Source organism: Triticum urartu, chromosome 6A (genome assembly GCF_056163025.1).
Source record: "Triticum urartu cultivar PI428250 chromosome 6A, HENAU_Tu73, whole genome shotgun sequence".
NCBI classification, from domain to species: domain Eukaryota; kingdom Viridiplantae; phylum Streptophyta; class Magnoliopsida; order Poales; family Poaceae; genus Triticum; species Triticum urartu.
The window spans coordinates 421,233,009-421,257,857 of record NC_141878.1 but is presented as its reverse complement, the minus strand read 5'-3'; the positions used below and the strand labels follow the sequence as shown (position 1 = coordinate 421,257,857).

The 24,849-nt window shown below is 50.9% G+C and overlaps 1 protein-coding gene across 1 annotated transcript; it reads left to right on the top strand.

Moving 5' to 3' along the window:
• The first annotated feature begins 1,883 nt into the window (after positions 1 to 1,883).
• Positions 1,884 to 6,345, top strand: LOC125513871 (phenylalanine ammonia-lyase). Its single transcript, XM_048679078.2, has 2 exons — positions 1,884 to 2,451; positions 4,347 to 6,345. Exons 1-2 carry the CDS (start codon positions 2,054 to 2,056, stop codon positions 6,091 to 6,093), a joined length of 2,145 nt encoding a protein of 714 aa, XP_048535035.1. The 5' UTR covers positions 1,884 to 2,053; the 3' UTR covers positions 6,094 to 6,345.
• Positions 6,346 to 24,849: the final 18,504 nt, after the last annotated feature.

Here is a 24,849-nt window from a genome sequence, read left to right as displayed (position 1 = left end):
GCAAACAGCAAAATATATAGAGCAGCAGATTTTTAATGTGTGCGAGTTGCTGGGCAGGTAGCGTTTAGCGTTTCGTAACTGGTCGTTCTTCTTTTCCTCCACTTGTAGTACTTTGAGCATTCTATATGGTTCAGTCAGCATTATGTGTCCAGTCTTGCTCCTATTTAACAAAAGGACAATTAGCATTTCCCCTACACACTCGATGTGATGGACAAGTCTCCATTACTATACATAACATCCCCTCACGATGCCGAAGCAGTCAGTAGTCGCCCTCATCTCATGTATGTTTATATGAAATTTTTTCGTATGGTCTGTTACAGCTAGGGCCTGGTGTCCGTTCGGTCCTGTTCTTCCGACCCATTCAGCAGACTTCTTCAATTCATAAATAGTAGAGTGGTACTGTATATGTTTTCAAGTGATGTTGAAGTTGTCAGCAGTCCATCAGGTTCTGATCTGAAGGGTGTACGTACGTCGGGGCTTCCTGCTGCGAGATTAAAGATATTTTCTTGAAACAGGAGAGATTGGTGCAAGAGATATGTATGCAATGATATGATCTGATCAAACTTAATGTGGGGGACCAGATAGCAATTGTTAACCAAGCTTAGTCGCCAAGCACGTTGGGTTTACCTGGCGGGTTGCTGAGCTGGTCACCACACCATGAGGGTTCGCTGGTACCAACCAGCCATAATAAACATAAATAAGAGCCCGGCTATGAATGGAAAACAACAATTTTGTGCCATTAAATGGATGATGATTCATCTGTACCTGCCCTGAACCGGCTAACCCCCCTTAAAATATTTGTCCATTTCGAAAGGGAGTAACATGGAATCTTCATGATTCAACTGCGTTTTTGTGATGGTCTGGTGAACGGGAGCAATTAATCATTGTATATCAGAACTTTGTATGCGCAAAAGCTTTTCTGAAATGCATGTCGCCATATTCTATCACGTGGTTAGGAACTTAGGATCATGGGGAAGAAGAAAAGCAGCCGTGCATGCCCTGAACTCTGAATCGCCTTTGCTTTCCTTGCACGCCCTCTTGTTGTTGGCAGCAGCAGGAATCAAATGCGGCAGCTTGACACTACGGCGTTGTTTTCAGTAGTAGTACTAGCTCGTTTTGAGCCCTTTTGCAGCAACCATGCCATGCGATGCGAGAGCCTAACTGCCCGATTTGGCTTTGCTCGACATAACCGGAAGCGACTGCCTGAACTGAACTCGCCTTGGGTCTGTACTTAGACAGTTCAGACTTCAGACTCTGATTTGGGTTTGGTCGACATAACCAGAAACGACTACCTGAAGTCGTCTTGGGTCTGTACTTGACAGTTCAGACTCTGAAAACTGCACAGAGAAGATCCGTCGCTTTGCAGCGTCTGGGTTCTCTCGAGATCTCCGACCGGCCTCGCGTGTAAACTGTAGGTAGAGACGGACGGACGGGCCAGGGCGACCGGACCAACTGACCGACCCAGCGACCGTGAGTGCCTGGGCAGAAGCCCACGTCCACACGCGAGCCGAGCCACCAACCCCACCAAACCCAGACCACCACAGGCCACCCACCACGCACCGCACCAACGCAACACACCTCCGTTCCGTCCCGGGCGCCGGGGCGGGCCCCGCATGCTGTAGTGCGAATGACACATGGGACCGGGTCCACTGAGATTGGACGGCAGCGAGGCGGCCACGCCCACGCGCGGGCGACGACCCGGCCGGCCAAGCCGAAGCCGAAGGCGGCCGTCGTGGCGCATGGTTGGCACGGCAGGTCCATCCAAGGGCGATCCCAGCCCAGAGAGTCAGCTCTCCAGCAACCAACCCGAGGAAAACAGTGAGCCCAACAACCCCCCACCCGCCGCCCCCGCGCTATTTAAGCGGCCCCTCCCCCCTCCGCCATTCTCCAAGAAGAGCTTAGCTTTCGGTTTCGCCTCAAGCTCTTCTTCCACCCATCCATCCATCTATCTATCCATCTATAAACGTACGCAATTAGTACTAGCAGTGGTAGCATCTGTCGTGCTTGTACTGCTCCCTGCATTGTTTTCGTTCCATCTGTTGTGTAACCTGCAATGGAGTGCGAGACCGGCCTCGTCGGCTCCCTCAACGGCGAGGGGCTCTGTATGTCGGCCCCCCGCGCCGACCCCCTCAACTGGGTGAAGACCGCCGAGGAGCTCACCGGGAGCCACCTCGAGGAGGTGAAGAAGATGGTGGCGCAGTTCCGCGAGCCGCTGGTCACCATCGAGGGCGCCTCCCTCGGGATCGCGCAGGTGGCCGCCGTGGCCGCCGGCGCCGGCGTCGCCAGGGTCGCGCTCGACGAGTCCGCCCGCGGCCGCGTCAAGGAGAGCAGCGACTGGGTCATGACCAGCATGATGAACGGCACCGACAGCTACGGCGTCACCACCGGCTTCGGGGCCACCTCCCACCGCCGCACCAAGGAGGGCGGCGCGCTCCAGAGAGAGCTCATCAGGTCAGGATCGGTTACAGACCCAAAAGTTTTTTTTTCCTTCTGCTCGATTCATTTTTTTAGTGCTTTGAGTCATTAAGACGTGATAATATGACAGTAAGGAGCAGATTAAACAGTTTAGATTGCGCTGGATGCGCGCCCATGTGCCCTGTTCCGTCGTGCACACGGGATTCCCAAGCCCAAAAGGATTCTTTTCGTTTGGGGTTTCGGGGAGTAATTAGCTTTTTTTTTGAGGGGGAGTAATTAGCTAGGTCGTTGGTGGCACTACTACCCATCAACTAACTGAAACTTTTTCTAAACTAGATGATACCCCGCACGTTGTTGCGGGAATATTTGCAATACATTTCGATGGTATGTGATTTCTATGGAACGTGAATAGTGATATTACGAAAACTAAAATTTCAAATCCATATGCTTTATTGTGTTTGATTAATGTATTGTAAAATATCTAATATATGTTTACATGTTGAGGTGGACATTTTCATGTGCATGAATGCATGTTGTGGTGGGCCTTTTGCTATGCATGTTGCTTGATGATGTGGCATGCTTGCATGTTGAGAGAAATATGTTAATGGGGTTAGCTATTTAGATATAGAAGATTAGGCCCCGCTCGCTGTACGAATTATCCTTTTACTCTAGAATTTGAATAAAATTCAACAGTACTAGTAGTATAATTTACTTTGTGCAGACCTCAAGTATTTATTCCCTAGTAGTATACTCTGTTTCCCTACTGAAGTAGCAACACGATCCCTTGAACCAATGATGACAGCCAATGAGCCAAGTAGCACGAGCAATTCGGTGAACCTGCACCACACCACCAGATCTGTTCAGGATCTAGAGCACTTGGCACATCTTAATCGCAGCAGGCAGCACCGATGTGGGCGTGCCCGCCTAATCACTCCGCGAAACAAAGTGGCAGCGACAGCTCGGTGGGCACGGAGAGCCCGCCCACCCCAGGGTTGCAGTGCGGGGCTCTCGCCGCCGTGGTCCACCATTACTCGCTTCGCTCGTCTCTTTTCGCGGCAAGAAGAAAGAAGATCCAACCATCATTCCCTTCTTCACCGACAGCCCGGGGGCTCGGGTTGGATGTCAATTTTGACTCCACCGGAGCAAAGCTTTTTGTTCGGCGCCAGGTTGGTGGTGGGTTAGCTGGGCTGGCTGGCTCGCTGGCTGGAGCCGTGTCTGTCATGCATGCGCACCGCGTAGTTTTATCAATCACACGTACAAGACGTGGGTGGGAGTGGCTGGTTCGGAGAACGTCGCACGCAAGCCAGGTTAGGTGGGGCGTTGTTGTGCTTGCAGCTCTGCTCCAGCTCTCGTCGGGTGAGTCATGGTTGAGAAGTTTCTCAGGACTTTTGCAGATAAGGCTCCAAAGTCCAAACCATGTCTCGGTGTCCTTTTTCTTATGCACGATAGTTGAATTTTAATATGTCCAGCTGAACGTGGGAGTGGTCAAGTGGCAAGCATGGGCACAGACTAGTACTACTACTAAAGTTGTATTTTATTTCCACCGACGGCCACTTCTCTGCATACCTGTCGCTATACGTGCCGAAAAGACGCGCACATCTGACTGACCTGGTGCACCTTGCCATGGGGAACATGGGCTGAGCAACAATTTTCAGAAAAAGAAAAATATATTAAGCAACAATAACTTATTCCAGACTCGGCACAACACTTTTTATTTTGAGGGAAGACTCGGCACAACACTTCACTGCCATGCGCTAGCAGTCTAGTGCTGTACACGACGGGAAAAAGACAAGCAACAAGCATAACTAATCATACGACCATTTCTTGATCGTGCCATTTTGTTACCAGCAGCAGCATAAGTTTTGCGCCAAGTGCAGAGTCGGCAATGACACTACAGGAAACTGACCCGTTTGCTCCCCTCTGTTTGACAGGTTCCTTAACGCCGGTGCCTTCGGAACTGGCACGGACGGACACGTTCTGCCCGCCGAGGCAACACGCGCGGCTATGCTCGTCCGCATCAACACCCTCCTCCAGGGTTACTCGGGCATCCGCTTCGAGATCCTCGAGGCCATCACCAAGCTGCTCAACGCCAATGTCACGCCGTGCTTGCCGCTCCGGGGCACCATCACTGCATCCGGTGACCTTGTGCCGCTGTCCTACATTGCCGGCCTTATCACCGGCCGACAGAACTCTGTTGCGGTGGCCCCTGATGGCAGCAAGGTGACCGCTGCCGAGGCATTCAAGATCGCCGGGATCGAGCACGGGTTCTTTGAGCTGCAGCCCAAGGAGGGCCTTGCCATGGTGAACGGCACGGCTGTGGGCTCTGGTCTTGCATCGACCGTGCTCTTTGAGGCCAATGTTCTGTCCGTCCTTGCTGAGGTCTTGTCTGCGGTGTTCTGCGAGGTGATGAACGGCAAGCCGGAGTTCACTGACCACCTGACCCACAAGCTGAAGCACCACCCTGGACAGATTGAAGCAGCTGCAATCATGGAGCACATCTTGGAGGGAAGCTCATACATGAAGCAGGCAAAGAAGCTTGGCGAGCTCGACCCCTTGATGAAGCCGAAGCAGGACCGGTATGCCCTCCGCACTTCGCCTCAGTGGCTCGGCCCACAAATCGAAGTTATTCGATTTGCCACCAAGTCGATTGAGCGTGAGATCAACTCTGTCAACGACAACCCGCTCATCGACGTCTCCCGTGGCAAGGCCATCCACGGTGGCAACTTCCAAGGCACCCCCATTGGTGTCTCCATGGACAACACCCGCCTCGCCATTGCTGCTATTGGCAAGCTGATGTTCGCGCAGTTCTCGGAGCTCGTGAACGACTTCTACAACAATGGCCTGCCTTCCAACCTGTCCGGTGGGCGCAACCCGAGCTTGGACTATGGTTTCAAGGGCGCCGAGATCGCCATGGCCTCGTACTGCTCTGAGCTGCAGTTCTTGGGCAACCCGGTGACTAACCATGTCCAGAGCGCGGAGCAGCACAACCAGGATGTGAACTCACTTGGTCTGATCTCATCCAGGAAGACCGCCGAGGCTATTGACATCTTGAAGATCATGTCTTCCACGTTCCTGGTGGCTCTGTGCCAGGCCATTGACCTTCGCCACATTGAGGAGAACATGAAGACAGCGGTGAGGAACTGCGTGATGCAGGTGGCCAAGAAGACCCTGAGCATGAACAACATGGGCGGCCTCCACATCGCCCGCTTCTGCGAGAAGGATCTGCTGACCGCGATCGACCGCGAGGCGGTGTTCGCGTACGCGGACGACCCGTGCAGCCCCAACTACCCGCTGATGCAGAAGCTGCGGGCGGTGCTGGTGGAGCACGCGCTGGCCAACGGCGACGGCGAGCGCGCCCTGGAGACCTCCATCTTCGCCAAGGTGGCGGAGTTCGAGCAGAACATCCGCGCGGTGCTGCCCAAGGAGGTGGAGGCCGCGCGCGCGTCCGTGGAGAACGGCACGCCGCTGGCTCCCAACCGGATCAAGGACTGCCGCTCCTACCCGCTGTACCAGTTCGTGCGCGAGGTGTGCGGCACCGAGTACCTGACCGGCGAGAAGACGCGGTCGCCCGGGGAGGAGCTGAACAAGGTGCTGGTGGCCATGAACGAGCGCAAGCACATCGACCCGCTGCTGGAGTGCCTCAAGGAGTGGAACGGCGAGCCCCTGCCGCTCTGCTGAGCAGCCGACGAGACAAGGTAACACCAAAGGAAAAGAAAACACGTACACACAAAGTGAATATAGAAGTGGTTCAAGACTGTGAAGCGGGAGGTTCCTGGTATATCTACGTTTCATTGTACTTAGTTAAGTTGATGCTACTGTTGTTTTTTCTCGCTGCCGCCATGCCATGAGCAGGCGAGGCAGGCAGCTTCTCAAACTTGTGTTGTTGTAACTTGTATGATGGGAGCTTAAGTACATTACTTTGTTTCATAATACACCGTGTTATCGCCTTTGTTTCTTAATGATGGACACTGGCAGTTTTGCATTGTGGGTCGAAGAGTGGGTTTCGTTCCTTGATCTTGTCACGTACCGTTCTCGAACTGTCGGTGCCTCTCTGCCCCCCAGTGCAAGAGACGTGCCCATGTGTTCAGTTGAAATAGCTGCAGCTGCTGGTGGCCCGTGGCCATCCGTTCAACGACTATCCTAGGTTACGTGCGAATTCAGACTTTCAGAGTCACAGTCGTCCTCCGGAAAACGAGTTGAGAGAACAACTTCGCTGTTGGATCCACTGAATCAGAGTGATTTTTCTTGTTGAATGTTGATCAGTGGCGTCCTACTGTCCACCAGCATTTAGTTAGACCTTTGATTTGAAGGGAAAAGACAGCCCCCCTACATGGTATATGATCTACTTTAAACAGGGAAGGTTTCACGTCCCAGACATCGCCATGTGATGTGATGGCTCATCTTGAGGAGCGCGAAAGTACCGTGGGCGGGCAGAAAATTGATTTGAATTAGTTCAGGCGTCAACATGCCTTGTTCGTTTGCACCAGCACCACACCACCCATTTGGTGTACAGCTGATGAGCAATCGTTCGCAACGGTTAGGAGTACCATATGACAGCTAATATCTCGATGCAGCCAAGCTGTTGGCGCTCTTGCTTGCAGCACCAAAGATTGCTACGCATGCTAAACAGTCAAATGCAATCACATCACACCCGAAAAACTTTGTTCGTACTGCTGGTCCATTTGGTGGTCGTTGATAAGAGATGTTTATATTGACGCGCTCCACAGGCGATGAACGGTAGAGCTTGTCATTCATTAGCCCATGAGGCCATCACGAATACTTCCTCCTTTCTGGTTTATAGGACTTATTTTAAAATTTTAATTTTTTCATTTTATAAGGCTTAATTTAGTTGTTCTCCATCACATGTTCAGACTTCAAGATGCATTAAATCATTGCATGCAAGTATTAAGAGAAAACTGATCAATGCATGCATTGCAATTAATGCATTCGTAAACATAATTTTTTGAGGAAAACAAGAGCATTAATTGGGTGCTTTTGCAAACTACAAAAAATATTTCACCACTCATCATCTATCTTGGTTGATGAGATTTTTGAATTGAGTCTTATAAACCGAAAAGGAGGGAGTACGTACACCGGTGCTGTTCCTCTGTGGCGAAATTTGCCGAATCAAAGAGGATGGGGCAATGCACCGAGAGTTGGACCCTCCTCTTCATCGTTGCCGGCGAACGCTATGAGACGGTCCATCCAGTGGCAACGGCTGCTAGGTGCTATTGTGAGCTGTGGCTCACACGGCAATCGACAGCGAGATGGTGGTGCTGCAGTGATCGGAACCAGTCGTGATGGCGTCTCTTCTTTGATCGGCTAGTTTTGTGTGAGCGAGTTGGTATCTCTTCGGGTGAAAACACATGATCTTGCCTCGACGTCAATATGTTGTTTATCTTGTAGAAGATGTTGCTTCGAAAGATTTGTTCCCAAGTGCTAATCCCCGTCCGACATCTGGTTGGATTAGACAACATTGACTTGTGAGCGAGAGTGTTGCGCCCTTTGTTTGCTAATACTCCAAGAGGCATTAACTATGTGGATGGCCATGAATTCTTAAACCAGTTTATTTGGCATTATCAATAATGAATGATGTATGGATGCATGCTTCAGTATAACCTAGGGGCTAGGGAGTATAATCCTTTTGAGAGATTTTTTTAGATGATCTGGCGGTAAGACAATTCAATTGAATTATACGCTAATGCGGGATTAATCTTTGTTCTCTAACAGGTAATTATGGTCGGTTATTTTATTTTGATTTTATCCATGTTGGCTTGTGTTTTAATTATGTTTTGGCGGTGTTTTTTCATTCGTATCGTATTGTGCTGGTGTTGGAGATGATATTTTTTTTTGAATTTTCATGGGGGGGGGGGAGAGGATCCCCCACTTGAATATATTGATCACTGTGGGCTAAACTCCCAGATAGTTACAAACACCAACTTTACATGAGGGGCGAGGATAGCATCACGTAGGCAATGCCGAGAACGCACACACCCATCCCTCTACGTGCGATTGACGAGCTTCAGACAGCCGATCACGCCAGAGGACCGCGTCCTCCCTACAGCAGCAAAGCAGGCGAGCAAGGGACGGCGACATGCGTTGAAAAACAACCGCATTCCGGTGTTTCCAAAGCTGCCAGCAGCTCGGCAAGGCGAACTCGACCTCCGACTCAACACTTGCCGCCACCGCAGCAGCAAGGACGCCGAGCTTGCAGACCGTAGCACCATCGACCACGACCTGGACATGCCTCCAGAACGCCACCGCGAACGGGCAGGAGAAGAGCATGTGGTCAGCAGTTTCCAGAGCAGCAGAGCAGAGTGGACAGCCGGCATCCTCAGCATCAACAATGTGCTTTTGAAGCAGGACATCCCTCGTGTGGACGCATCGTTGCACCAGCAGCCAGCAGAAAAACTTCACCCGCGAGGGCGCGCTCGCTTCCCAGATTATGGAGGCGAAGCCCGCAGTCACCCCGCCAAACCGCAACAGCCTGTACGCGGAGCTGGACAACAGGGCGCCTTTGGGGGCGGCGACGTGCAGAAGTCGCCTCTCACCCCCCCGTCCCTTGTAGGCAGCGCGGCCAGGAGCGCCGCAACCACCGCGAGCTTGCGCTCACCCACCCTTGTTAGCCGAGGCACCAGGCAGCGGGCGAGCCCACGTGCACGCACCTGCCCGACCGTCGCCTCCGCATCCAGGGCGTGGGAGAAGAGGGCCGGGTACGCCGCCGCGACAGCCCCGCAAGGCAGCCAACGATCCCACCAGAAGGAACATGTGTTCCCGTCCCCGACGTCGACAACAGAGATGGCACGGTAGAGAGGGAGCAACTTCACGACCGCGGCCCGGTGCTCACCAAGGGCCAGTTCGCCGCGAGCAAGGAGGGAGCGTCCACCAGTCCCGCCCCAAATCTAGGCTGCCCACCGAGAGCCGGGGGTCGTGTGAAGGCGATGCAGCATCTTGAGCAGCAGGCACAAGTTTTGAGTTGCCAGGTCACGGATTCCCAGCCCGCCTTCGCTCTTCGCCCGGCAAACGCGCTCCCAAGCAACAAGGCATTGGGCGCCCGAGGCTCGTTCGGCGACGTTCCATAGGAAGGCGCGGCGCAGCCCGTCCAACGCGCGCACCACGGCAGGCGGCAGCAGCAACGCAGCCATGGCATATGTAGGGAGCGCGTCCAGGACAGCGTCAATGAGCACCAGAAGCCCCGCAGGGGAGAGAAGGCGAGCCGCCCAGCCGGCGAGATATCTGTCCACCTTCGCAATCAGCGGAAGGAAATCCGTGAATCGCAGTTTCTCCCATGAGAGAGGGAGGCCGAGGTACGTCTGCGGGAACGACCCCGTGGCGCAGCCCAGAGCGGCCACCACGCGGGCCAGAGCCTCCTCCTCCACATGCACTGGCACTAGGGTGCTTTTGGTGAAGTTGATGATCAGCCCCGTGGCGGCGGCGAATTGATCGAGAATTTGCCGGAGACGGACCGCGCCGTCCTCGTCCGCCCGCGCGATGATCAGCGTGTCATCGGCGTACTGCAGCACCACCGCAGGCGCGCCCGGAAGGAGGGGGTGGCAAAGCACATCATCCTGGCAGATCAGCCATTGGAGCACGTCGTTGACGATGAGGAAGAGGTAGGGGGAGATGGGGTCCCCCTGCCTGAGGCCGCAGCGCACCCGGAACCATCGCCCTGGCACCCCGTTCAACAAGACCGCCGAGCTCGAGGAGTGGAAGAGGGCATCCATCCAGTCGCACCAGAGCGACGGGAACCCCCTGGCCTCCATCACAGCGCGCAAGCTCGCCCAGTTGATGGAGTCGAACGCCTTGGCGAAGTCAAGTTTGAGGACCATCGTAGGGGCCCAGCGACGATGGCAGCACTGCACCATCTCCGTGGCATAGATGAAGTTTTCGGAGATGCTCCGCCCCTGCACAAAGCCGGACTGATCTTCATCGATCAGGAGAGGAATTTGCCGTTGAAGACGCGAGGTAAGCCCACGGCACAAGATCTTGATATCACCGTTTTGGAGCGAGACGGGGCGAAAGGAGGCAGGGGACGGCACACCGCTCCCTTTGGGCAGCAGAGCGATGTAGGCCCGATTGATCCCGTCGAGGGCAGCGACGCCGTTGTGGAACTCGTCGAAGAGACAAAGAAGATCTGGCGCCACCACGCCCCAGGCCGCCTGGTAGAACGCTGGGCCCAGGCCGTCCGGGCCAGGGGCGCTGGTGCGGTCCAGGGCGTGCACCGCCGCCTTGACCTCGGCCTGCTCGAAAGGGGCCACAAGAGCAGGCCTGTCCACAGAGGGGGCACCGCCGTAGAGGGCCGCCAGGTCGAAATGCCAGACGGGCTCCATGGACCGGCCCAGCAGCGTCATGTAGAAAGCACGCAGGGCCGCGGCCTTCCCTGCATGGTCTAGCACCGGCACCCCTTCGACTTCCAGGGCCGCGATGCGGTTGCGTCATCGACGGTGCGAAGCAGAGGCGTGGAAGAACTTGGTGTTCTCGTCCCCCTCACACACCGCGCGACGTTTGCCACGCTGCCGCCAGTGCGCACACTGCCGACGAACGGACGCGGCGAGAGCCAGGCGGGCGTCGCGGCGGAGAGCGCTCTCATCTGTGGAAAGAGCACGGTTTTCTTCCAGGAAGTCAAACAGGTCAATAATGAAACGACAATCATTATCAAAAGTGGGAATGAACCGGTGCTGTTTTTTTCCAAACCTTGGCAGCAAACCTGAATGCTTTCTTCCTAGCCGCGAGGATCCCACCTGCACCCGTAGCACGCACCGGAGCAGACCAGGATGGCAGAGTGGTAGGGAGGAAGGCGGGTCCTGGAGCCAGCTCGTTTCAAAGAAGAACCGTGAGGGGTTCGGGGTTTTGGTCGAGGCCGTGACCAGGAGGGGAACATGATCAGAAGTGACGCGAGGGAGGGAGGTGAGAGAGGAGTCAGGGAACACGTCATTCCAAGCATTGTCAAAAAACGCACGATCAAGCCGGGCAAGGATGGGGGGATCCGATCGATTTGTCCATGTGAAGGAGCGGTCCGAGAGGTGCAGCTCATGCAAAGCAAGGTCATTGACAAGAGAGTTGAAACGGGCGGCACGGCCAGCATCGAGTCCCCCCGTCTTCTCGTATGGATGGCGAATGAGATTGAAATCTCCCACAACGAGCCAGGGCCCGAGGACCCTAGGAGGGATCGTGAGCATGTCCTCAACGAAACTATCGGTGAAAGAGTGATCAGAGGGGGCATAAACGTTAGTGAGGGTGACGGTCACCCCCGAGGAGGAGCACGTGAGAGCGACGGAGACAGAGTATCTAGACTCGAAGGAGGAGACGAGCGCGAAGGACGAGGGATCCCACGCGGTGACTATGCCGCCTGAGAGCACAAGTGCTCCCTAGGTGGTTTTGATAATTGATGACAACATATCTCTTGTTGGACTAACATTTCTATCTAGCATGTTTCAGATAAGTTCAACAATGGAGTGGCATGGACTAAAGGTTGTGGGAACTCCTTCAAGATGCTAAGGACAAAGGATTGGCTAAAGCTTAAAGCTTAAGACTCTTCATTTTACATTTTAGTGATCCAAGATCACATTGAGTCCATAGGAAAAGCCAATACTATCAAGGAGGGATGAGGTGTTGCTTAATGAGCCTCTTGCTTCATGTGCTTAATGATATGCTCCAAAATCCTCAGCTACTTTCCCACTTCCACATATGACCTAAACCCTAAGCCAAACTCGGTCCTACCGATTCTTCCTATCCGGCGCCACCGAGTTTCACTTGTCATAAGCCACTGCCAAACCCTAATCAGTTCGGTCTCACCGATGGGATCTCGGTCTCACCGAGATGGGCTTGCAAACTCTCTGTTACCCATTGCAATATTCTCGGTCCCACCGAGATATGCAATCGGTCCCATCGAGTTTGCTTGGCCAAATCTCAGTTTCACTTATTACCCAAATCGGTCCCACCGAGTTTGAGTAATCGGTCAAACCGAGTTTTGGATTTACCCTAACCCTAGCACATCGGTCCCACCGAGTTGATCCAGTCGGTCCCACCGAAATCTCTAACGGTCACTAGGTTTACCTTTTCGGTCCGACCGAGTTTGTTGATTCGGTCCCACCGAGATTGGAAAACTGTGTGTAACGGTTGGATTTTGTGTGGAGGCTATATATACCCCTCCACCTCCTCTTCATTCGTGGAAAGAGCCATCAGAACACATACACAATTCCAACTCATATGTTCTAAGAGAGAACCACCTACTCATGTGTTGAGACCAAGATATTCCATTCCTACCATATGAATCTTGATCTCTAGCCTTCCCAAGTTGCTTTCCACTCAAATCTTCTTTCCACAAAATCCAAATCCTATGAGAGAGAGTTGAGTGTTGGGGAGACTGTCATTTGAAGCACAAGAGCAAGGAGTTCATTACCTACACACCATTTGTTACTTCTTGGAGAGTGGTGTCTCCTAGATTGGCTAGGTGTTACTTGGGAGCCTCCGACAAGATTGTGGAGTTGAACCAAGGAGTTTGTAAGGGCAAGGAGATCGCCTACTTCATGAAGATCTACCGCTAGTGAGGCAAGTCCTGTGTGGGCGATGGCCATGGTGGGATAGACAAGGTTGCTTCTTCGTGGACCCTTTGTGGGTGGTTGCTTCTTCGTGGACCCTTCGTGGGTGGAGCCCTTTGTGGACTCGCGCAACCGTTACCCTTTGTGGGTGGAGCCCTCCGTGGACTCGCGCAACCGTTACCCTTTGTGGGTTGAAGTCTCCATCAACGTGGATGTAGGATAGCACCACCTATCCGAACCACGGGAAAAACATCCGTGTCTCCAATTGCGTTTGAATTCTCCAAACCCTTCCCTTTACATTCTTGCAAGTTGCATGCTTTACATTCCGCTGCTCATATACTCTTTGCATGCTTGCTTGATATGTATTGTGTATGTTGAAATTGTGCCTAAACTCCACTTAAACCAAAAAATCTTAAAAATTGCAACTTTAGCATTAAGTGTCTAATCACCCCCCTCTAGACACATCTACTTCTAGATCCTACAAGTGGTATCAGAGCTTTGGTCTCCATTGCCTTGGTTTAATCACCATTGGAGGAATATGGATGTGTCTACATTAGGGAGTCTTAGACATAGAGTGCCTATTCTTGATGGAGAGTATTTTCATGAGTGGAAAAATGATATGCTTGTAATCTTCAATCAATATCATTTGAACAAGTATATTGCTAGCCCTTGTGCACCTCATATTGATCCTTTGCATCCTACCCTAGATGAAGATATTGACATGATTCGCAATCTTAGAACTATTGAGCTCATCATTAGAGGATTGCCCAAAAATTTGATTGCTAGTTTGCCTACTCTAAATTGTGCCTATACTATATGGAAATTTCTTGAGGAACGATTTCCCGATCATTCCTTGAAAACTTTGGATGAAATTCTCCATAAATCTATTGCCTTGAGTAAGATGAACTCTAGTGATCCTAGTTTTGGTAATTGTCTATTTGAACTTACCAATCTTAAGCATGCTAAAGGAGATGTTGGAATCATTAATGATATCATATTCAAAGCTATAGGAATTCATAAAAGTGACCACTTTGATGATCATTTATCTAATGAATTACCCTCTCTAGGAAATGATGAGTCACAAGATCATGATGAACATGGATACTATGATGATGATGATAGTGACTTCGATCTTGATGATGCAATGAGACATTTTGGTCTTATGGCAAATCTTCGGGGATATGAATCAGGAGGAAAGGAATGGGTTCTTGATAGTGGATGTACTGATCATATGACCGGAGATGAAGAGATGTTTCGTGAGCTTGCTGAAAATGACGGCCCTCGAAAATATGTCACCTTTGGTGATAATTCAAAGGGTAAAGTGGTTGGCCTTGGTAAGGTGGCCATCTCACATGATAGTTCCATTCAAAATGTCATGCTCGTTGAATCTCTCGGCTACAACTTACTTTCAGTATCTAGACTTGCTGATTTCGGTTTGAATGTCCTATTTACTGAAGTAGATTGCCAAGTATTTCGTCGAGACAATCATAAAATGGTCTTTACCGGTATGCGTAGAGGTGATCTTTACATTGTCGATTTCTCTAAAAAGGCACAACCTAAAACTTGCTTTGTTGCTAAATCCTCAAAAGGTTGGTTGTCGCATAGACGACTAGGTCACGTTGGCATGAGAAACCTTGACAAGCTTATTAAAGGAAATCATATCCTTGGAGTTAACGATGTCATATTTGATAAGGATAGACTTTGCAGTGCTTGTCAAGCAGGTAAACAGGTTGGAGGAAGACATCCCGTGAAGAACATCATGACCACAAGAAGGCCACTCGAGCTACTTCACATGGATCTTTTTGGTCCCAACGCCTACAAGAGTCTCGGTGGAAATTCTTTTGGTCTAGTTATAGTTGATGATTTTTCAAGATTTACGTGGGTGTTCTTTATTAATGACAAGTCACAGGTCCAGAAGATCTTTAGAAACTTCGCTAGGAAGGCCCAAAATCAGTTTGATGTGAAGATCAAGAAGGTTCGGAGTGACAACGGAACGGAGTTCAAGAACGCAAATGTGGACACCTTCCTTGACGAAGAAGGGATTTCACACGAGTTCTCGGCTACGTACACACCTCAACAAAATGGAGTTGTTGAGAGGAAGAACCGGACGCTCATCGAAATGGCAAGAACGATGCTTGATGAATACATGACGCCGAAGCACTTTTGGGCAGAAGCGGTTGAGACAGCTTGTCACGCAACAAATCGCTTGTATCTTCACAAGCTACTCGGCAAGACGGCATACGAGCTTCTCACCGGTAACAAACCCCAAGTTGGATACTTTCGAGTATTCGGCTCAAAGTGCTACATTCTTGACAAGCATCGTCGTTCAAAGTTTGCTCCTAAATCTCATGAAGGTTTTCTACTTGGTTATGGCTCAAACTCTCACACTTACCGTGTCTACAACAATTTCACCTGAAAGGTTGAAGAGACGGTAGATGTGAAGTTTGATGAATCTAATGGCTCGCAAGTAGAGCAATTGCCAATTGATGTAGGAGACAAAGACCCTTCAGAAGCAATCCAAGACTTGTCCATTGGCAAAATTCGTCCAACGGAGGTGAAGGAGAGTACTTCATCCATCCAAGTGGAAGCCTCTACTTCACGACAAGGTGAACCAAGAATCGACATGGAAGCATCCACAAGTGGGACACACCAAGATGAAGAAAACGAGGAAATACATCAAGACGAACATCAACAACCTCCTTCTCCACCACGACAAGAGAACGACGACGTCAACAATGAAGAAGGCCAAGAAGAAGAACAAGATGAAGAAGATGTTCAACAAAGACCCAAGCAAAAGCTCTCACGAGTTCGAGCAAGAATTGCCAAAGATCATCCCGTCGAGCAAATCCTCAATGATATACAAACCGGGAGAATCACTCGCTCAAAAACTCGTTTAGCTAACTTTTGTGAAAACTATTCATTCATCTCTAGCATTGAACCTATGAAGGTTGAAGAAGCATTGAAAGATCCGGATTGGATAAACGCTATGCATGAAGAGCTACATAATTTTGAGAGAAACCAAGTTTGGACATTGGTTGAGAAGCCCGACAACAACCACAACATCATTGGTACCAAATGGGTGTTTCGCAACAAGCAAGATGAAGATGGACAAGTGGTTCGCAACAAAGCACGTCTCGTCGCCCAAGGGTACACACAAGTCGAAGGTATGGACTATGGTGAGACGTATGCTCCCGTTGCTAGACTTGAGTCCATTCGCATCTTACTTGCCTATACTAATCACCATAATATCACCTTGTACCAAATGGACATTAAAAGTGCTTTTCTAAATGGTGAAATAGAGGAGGAAGTTTATGTCAAACAACCTCCCAGCTTTATCAATCCTAAGAAACCAAATCATGTTTACAAACTTCACAAAGCTCTTTATGGTCTTAAACAAGCTCCTAGAGCATGGTATAAATGCTTGACCAAGTTCCTTACTACAAGTGGTTTTGAAATTGGTAAAATTGATTCTACTCTTTTTACTAAAAGGGTTAATGGAGAACTATTTGTATGCCAAATTTATGTTGATGATATCATATTTGGTTCAACTAACCCTCTCTTTAGTGAAAAGTTTGGAAAGCTAATGTCAGAGAAGTTTGAGATGTCTATGATGAGTGAACTCAAATTCTTTCTCGGTTTGCAAATCAAGCAAACTAAGGAAGGTACATTTGTCTCTCAAACAAAGTACACCAAGGACTTATTCAAGAAGTTCAATATGCAAGAATGCAAAGGTATGTCTACACCCATGCCTACTAGTGGACATAATGATTTGACCAAAGATGGTGAACCGGTTGATCAAAAGGTTTATCGCTCTATGATTGGTTCATTGTTATACCTATGTGCTTCACGTCCCGATATTATGCTAAGTGTGTGCATGTGTGCACGATATCAAGCTGCTCCTAAAGATTGTCATCTTAAGGCTGTGAAAAGGATAGTGAGATATTTAATCCGTACACCAAATTTTGGCATTTGGTATCCTAAGAGGTCTTCTTTTGATCTTGTTGGCTATTCCGACTCGGATTATGCCGGAGACAAGGTTGATAGAAAGTCCACTTCGGGTACTTGTCAATTTCTTGGTAGATCTCTTGTGTCTTGGTCTTCCAAGAAACAAAACTCGGTATCCTTATCCACCGCCGAAGCGGAATACATTGCCGCTGGTTCATGTTGTGCTCAATTACTTTGGATGACCCAAACTCTTAAAGATCATGGGATTTATGTGAAACATGTTCCACTTCTTTGTGACAATGAAAGTGCTATCAAAATTGGTCATAATCCTGTACAACATTCTCGAACTAAGCATATTGAAGTTCGTCATCATTTCATTCGAGATCATGTTGCTAAGGGTGACATCAATCTTAAGCATGTTCGCACCGATAAGCAATTAGCGGATATATTCACTAAACCACTTGATGAGAAAGTGTTTTTCAGGTTGAGAGGAGAATTGAACATCATTGATGCTTCGAACTTGGAGTAGAAACTCCATTGGATACATGCAAGACATGAGCTTATGACTAATCCATGATATATCTCTTATGATAACTATCTTATGTCTTGGATATATTTGCACCTTGCATGTTGTCTAACCCATGTAGGTGCTTGGTTGAATCTAATTCCATGAGATTGTGACTCACTCACATCTTGAGCAATCTCTACATCACCAAGACTCTACACAATAGTGGTTGAAGACAAGGAAGCACAAAACCATTCAAACATATCCTTTGACAAATTCTATGTTAAGCTTCATGATTGTCATTTTTGGATACACAAGTGCTCTTCCTTGCAAGAACTAACCCATGTAGGTAGATTAACTCAAACTCCAAGTGGTGCTCCCAACTCTTGATGAGCTACATCAACCTTGAGCACCCACACAAGTTCAACTACATGAGCAAGAACCACACCACCACCCAAGGTATGTTATTCCATCTTAGAGAAGCTTTACTCCAAGACATGAGTCAATGCAACTCAACAAGATGTGAATACATCAAGATGCTTAAACGAAAAATGGTAACCCCATTTTGAGCTTAAACGATGAGTATGACCTATGATCAAGTGTTCTCACTTGACTCCTAAGTCAATATACTCTAACATAGGTGACTATGTCACCGCCCAACTCTAGATGAAGCTCTCTTGTGTTCTTTCTTTGTGTTATTGCATTTGTCTCATGCATGTTTATTTTCTCTCTCCTTTTCAAAAACAAAAAAAAACTTCATCTAGATCTTTCAGTTTCTTCTCTTTTCTCTTTGTTTTTGTTCTGCATTTTCTGCACTTAATTCATTGCAAATCTTTGTGAGATCCTACATGTCTAGTGAGCTGAGGTGACAAGTGTTTTTCTCTGTGTAAACTCGGTTTCACCGACTTGCAATTTTCGGTCCAACCGAATCTTTTCGGTACCACCGAAATGTGCCACTCGGTGCCACCGACTTTGCAATCAGAAAAACAGTTTGCCACTTGTTCTACATTTCTTCTGATCCAGCTCCACTCAATGAATCTTGTCCTCTACAAGCATCACAATTTTATCCCCTGCTTTGTGCTGAATCTCAAGGACCAAACCTATTCGACGGATTCCAGGAAAAACCTTCTTGGAAATTGATGTCAAAGGGGGAGAAAGAGAACACATCAAAGCTCAAGGGGGAGAGAAAGTCTCAAGGATCCCAGATGTTGTGAAGGGGGAGAGAGAGATTTCCCAGATGTTATTAAGGGGGAGAGAGAGATTTCCAGGGAGGGAAAATACTCAAGGATCCCAGATGCTTGATGTTCAAGAGGAGAGATGTCACATGTCTTTTTGGGGGAAAGACATGTATTTGCATTAAGTTCTATCCATTTGTATCTTTCAGCTCTGATTTTCTGTTCCCTATCTTCTCCCAATATCCCATGTAAGATTCAGGGGGAGCAAGACACCTAAGGGAAAGAAATCAGTCAAATTCATTGCATATCTTTATTCTTGGGGACATGTTGAATTCAATGTGGTACCTTGTACTCACTCTCTACATGTCATCCCAGTCTTGGTATTCTTGTGGTTTCTTTTGTTTGCTCTGGCTAGTGGATGTACCTCTGTTATCTAACCTTGTTTGTGCAGGTTCATTCCATCCTAAGCCAACTCAAGACCACAAGGTAAGTATATGCATCAAAATCATGAGTATGAGGAGTTCTTGCTTATGTACATACTGTTTGCAAGAAGGACTCATGAGCATGAAGGTATTTTCCTTGATAATCTTTTTCTCTGATGCATATGGCCAAGATGCATGTAACACATTGCCTACTCTGTCATGGTTATGCTCTTACATGTCTCTATATTTCATATTTACATGAGTGCATACATGTAGGGGGAGCCTATGCTTGTTACATGTCCTTCCAAAGCTTTACTTGCTGTTCTTTATATCTTTATCTAAAGCTTTGATGTATGTTGCCATCAATTACCAAAAAGGGGGAGATTGAAAGCACAAGTGCTCCCTAGGTGGTTTTGATAATTGATGACAACATATCTCTTGTTGGACTAACATTTCTATCTAGCATGTTTCAGATAAGTTCAACAATGGAGTGGCATGGACTAAAGGTTGTGGGAACTCCTTCAAGATGCTAAGGACAAAGGATTGGCTAAAGCTTAAAGCTCAAGACTCTTCATTTTACATTTTAGTGATCCAAGATCACATTGAGTCCATAGGAAAATCCAATACTATCAAGGAGGGATGAGGTGTTGCTTAATGAGCCTCTTGCTTCATGTGCTTAATGATATGCTCCAAAATCCTCAGCTACTTTCCCACTTCCACATATGACCTAAACCCTAAGCCAAACTCGGTCCTACCGATTCTTCCTATCCGGCGCCACCGAGTTTCACTTGTCATAAGCCACTGCCAAACCCTAATCAGTTCGGTCTCACTAATGGGATCTCGGTCTCACCGAGATGGGCTTGCAAACTCTCTGTTTCCCATTGCAATATTCTCGGTCCCATCGAGTTTGCTTGGCCAAATCTCAGTTTCACTTATTACCCAAATCGGTCCCACCGAGTTTGAGTAATTGGTCAAACCGAGTTTTGGATTTACCCTAACCCTAGCACATCGGTCCCACCGAGTTGATCCAGTCGGTCCCACCGAAATCTCTAACGGTCACTAGGTTTACCTTTTCGGTCCGACCGAGTTTGTTGATTCGGTCCCACCGAGATTGGAAAACTGTGTGTAACGGTTGGATTTTGTGTGGAGGCTATATATACCCCTCCACCTCCTCTTCATTCGTGGAAAGAGCCATCAGAACACATACACAATTCCAACTCATATGTTCTGAGAGAGAACCACCTACTCATGTGTTGAGACCAAGATATTCCATTCCTACCATATGAATCTTGATCTCTAGCCTTCCCAAGTTGCTTTCCACTCAAATCTTCTTTCCACAAAATCCAAATCCTATGAGAGAGAGTTGAGTGTTGGGGAGACTATCATTTGAAGCACAAGAGCAAGGAGTTCATTACCTACACACCATTTGTTACTTCTTGGAGAGTGGTGTCTCCTAGATTGGCTAGGTGTTACTTGGGAGCCTCCGACAAGATTGTGGAGTTGAACCAAGGAGTTTGTAAGGGCAAGGAGATCGCCTACTTCATGAAGATCTACCGCTAGTGAGGCAAGTCCTGTGTGGGCGATGGCCATGGTGGGGTAGACAAGGTTGCTTCTTCGTGGACCCTTTGTGGGTGGTTGCTTCTTCGTGGACCCTTCGTGGGTGGAGCCCTTTGTGGACTCGCGCAACCGTTACCCTTTGTGGGTGGAGCCCTCCGTGGACTCGTGCAACCGTTACCCTTTGTGGGTTGAAGTCTCCATCAACGTGGATGTAGGATAGCACCACCTATCCGAACCACGGGAAAAACATCCGTGTCTCTAATTGCGTTTGAATTCTCCAAACCCTTCCCTTTACATTCTTGCAAGTTGCATGCTTTACATTCCGCTTCTCATATACTCTTTGCATGCTTGCTTGATATGTATTGTGTATGTTGAAATTGTGCCTAAACTCCACTTAAACCGAAAAAGTTTAAAAATTGCAACTTTAGCATTAAGTGTCTAATCACCCCCCTCTAGACACATCTACTTCTAGATCCTACACCGCCACGGCTCCCGTCCGTGTTCTTGGCGGCAAACTGCGTGAGGTTCTAGGGGAGGAATGACACGGCTTTACGAGCGTCCAGACAAGCAAGCTTAGATTCTTGGATGCAAACAAAGGTGGGATTAGAGGAACAAAGCAGGTTCTTAACAACGTCACACTTATCCCGATCTCCTAAACCCTGGACATTCCAGGAGAGCGCGCGGATTGAGCGGAAAGCGGCACTATCCATTACAATAAGAGGCACCCGAACGCAGAGAGGGGGGGCAGGATAACATGAGAGGAAACAAAGACAGCACATCAGACACAAGGGGGGAGGACGGTGACCATGGAAGGGAGGGGGGGCGCACACCAGCGTGCAGCCTCATCCACGGGGGCGGGCTACGCATCGGCATCATCAGACACCGGGGCAGCAGGAATGGACGCGGCAGCACGAAGATCGGACACAGACTTCATGCCCATGGGAGTGATCACAGCGTCCAGGATCTTGTCCTTCATGACCCTCGACTTGAGCCTAGGAGAGCAGCCAGAGAGCGCGTCCCTGAGGGCGCGCAGCTTGATGGCCTTCGCCTCCACGCTAACCCAGGCTGGCGCCTCCTTCCCGGCCAGGCGCGCGCTGCGACGTTGCTCCGGGGGGCGCCCTCGGCAACAGCCATGGGGTCGTCGCCGCCTTCCGTGCCCTCCAGCTCAACTAGGGTAACTTGAGAGAGCGAGCTCCCGACGTCAGAGAAGAGCGGCGAGCCCGAAAACGGGGAGATGGCGCGGGGAGGGGATGGGACAATGCAGCCCGGCCCAAGCTCCATAGCGTGCCATGGGAGCGGCGGCGCACCCAGGACACGAAGGACGGAGGTGAGCTGCCGCCCGCCCCGGCGTCCCCTACCGCGGCCAGCAGACGACGCCGCACCACCCCCACGCCCGCGGCCCAGAGGCAGGCCGTGGAGGACGGGGAGATTGTGGGTGAAGGGGGGCGGAGGGGGACGGAAGAAAGGGGTGTAGACGCCGTCGCGGGAGAAGGAGTCAGCGGCGTCCCAGACCCGAACAGGCCAAACGGAGACCACGCGGGCCCCCCAGCGACCGCCAAGAGGCCAGACGTCGCAGGGCACGTCGCGCGGGCTCCGAAGGCGGACGACCACCCTGACTGTGGCTAGCTCCCGACCAGCAAGGATGAGGGGGTCGATCTCGAGCACCTTGGCGAAGGGAGTGAACGCCGCAGCGATGCCGACAGGGTTGATGAATTCTGCGGCGAAGCCAGTCGCTGCCAGGAGAGCGCAGGGGCCAACATGAAAGTCGACCCGCCCAAACGCCCCCTCACGGTGCAGCTCGATGCATGCGCCCTCGTGCCTAAAAGGCTGTCGGCCCATCGCTTCCTCGCGGTCCGCAGCAGAGGCGAACCGGAGGTACATGGCACCGACGGAGGACGGCACCGTCTCCGGGAGGATGTGGCCGATGAAGCGCAGGAGGGCGGCTTGGACGGCCGCGGTGTCATTGTGGAAGGCGTTGGGCGGCTCGATGGTGACCACGGCCAGCCGCAGAGCCGCATCGATGTCTCCCTCCGGCATGAAAACTTCGATGGAGTCTGGGCGCTGCGACTCGGCGGCAAAGGAGCCGTCGGAGGAGCGGGAGGAGAAGGACGACCCAAACAGCTCAAGGGGGGCTCTCCATCCACCCCGGCGCCATCCACCGCAACAGCAGGGGCAGGGGCAGGCACCGGGGCACCCATGGGCTGCAGCCGCACCGGCTGGGGGTGCCCGCTAACGGGGGAGGACGGCACTGGGGACGGTGGCGGGGAGGAGACCACCGCAGTCGTGGAGATGTCCCAGAAACGTGGCCCGTCGATGGCCCCCGTCTCCAAGTCAGCGGCGTTGCCCCCCTCCTCCAAGGCAAGGGCGGGCATGGCGGCAGCTAGACTGGCCAAGTGCGAGGTGGTGCGGAGGCAGGCCGAGGGGTAAGGGGTGGGAGCCCGACGCGCCGGTGGGGGCGGAGGCGACGGCGGGGGAGTGCGGCGGGCAGGGGAGGCAGCAGAGGTCGGAGGTGCGGGCAGCGAGCGGCGAGAGGCCATGGCGCAACGAGGCGAGTCGGCGCGGTGCCCTGAGACCCTGCAGCGCTGGCAGCGAACGGGGTCACGACAGTCACGCACGCGGTGGAGCTCGGAGAGGCAACGAAAACAACCAGAGCACGAGAGCGGCGGGATGAGGCGGTGGGTTTTGTTTCTAGGGTTTGGCGGGGGAGGGGAGAGGAGCGCTTCTTCGTACGTCCCCGCGGCGGTGGTTGGCGAAGTAAACGCTGCGGGCCCCGGCGCCGCGAGGTAGTCAACCTCAAGGCAGTCAATGCCTGGGTGACAACCGGAAACGCCAGCCGCGTTGTCGCTGGGCGGGAAGGCAGGGGTCGTCGGCCGTGCGGGAACATGATCTTCCGCGGCCCCACCGGACGCGCGCAGCGAATCAGAGGGCGAAACGTCGTCCGGGGGAAGGGGGAGCAAGCCAGATCCATTTAACCTGGACGCGACGGGACGCCAGATAGGCATGAGGCCACTCCGCCTATGACGGCGCACTCCCGCATTAACGCCAGAGGGGTGGGATTTGAATTCGGGACGAGCCGCCCACGCCTGAGCCTTCCGCGCAGCCGCACGGGCCCCACGCAAGGAGACGTGGAGAGAGAGGTTGATCGCGGTCATGAGCCCAGGGCCAACGGCGGCGACGAACTGCGCGACGGCAGCGCTAGCGACGCGAACGGAGAAGATGAGGTCAGCCACCGGGGTGGCGACAAGGGTCTCGCTGGGGTCATAGAAGAAGTAGGAAAGAAGGTCGGCAACCGTGGCCGCCGTGAAACACGCCGCCGGGAACGACGCGACCACCCAGAGGACCCCGACGGGACATCGGCGGGGTGAGCGGGGGAAACCCCGGAAAGGAAGGAAGACTGAACACGGGCGTGGAAAGAGATACCTGGTCGCGGAACGATGCTGGTGCGGGTGCAGGGGGGGTCGTCGCCGGCAAGGGACGGCACAGGTCCACCGCCAATGGCGGAGCCATCAGCAGCGGTCCGGGAGGTGGTGGTGGCTACTGTAGTGGAAGGAGGGGAGGCGGCGGGGTCGCCCGCCGGGGACGGCGCGGGCGCCCGTAGGGCGCCCAGCGGGTCGCCCTCAGAGTCGCTCATCTCCTCTGGGAGTAGACTAAATTATTAGGTGTGTGGTTATGGAGTCCTTACATGTTTTGGTGTGTTAGCAGGTGATGGTCGTGTGAGCCCATTGAAAGCGGGAGCTCCTATACGGTGCCTTCTGTGCCCTGGAGCTAACTGGTGCTCATGCGCGCCTGAATGGGCCGTGGCCTAGCAACGCACTTTGCTCCAGCTGCACACTCGCAACGTTCGCTCGCTCGGCCGTGGTCTACTTTTTTATGTTATTTTGTAGTGTTGGCCTGGTAGAAAAACACCTGCCGGTTTTTAATACTTGCTAAAACTAGTGAAATCAAAAAAAGGTTTACGAAAATATAAAAGATGTTCATCCATTTGGAGAAAAAAGTATCATTGATTTTGAAGAAAAGTTCATCAAATTTGAAAAAAAGTTCATCAATTTTGGCAAAAGTTCATTGATATTGAAGAAAGAGGTCCATCAATTTTGAAAACAATTTTTCGAAATAGAGTTTGAAAAAACTTCATCTGTTTTTGAAAAAGTTCATTGATTTAGAAAAAAAGAAATTGAAAACAAAGTTTTTCTGAAAGGTTCACAAATTTGAAAAAATAAGTCATCAATTTTGTAAAAAAGTTCACAAAGAATGGAAAAGTCCACCAATTTCGAAAAAAAGTTCATTGACTT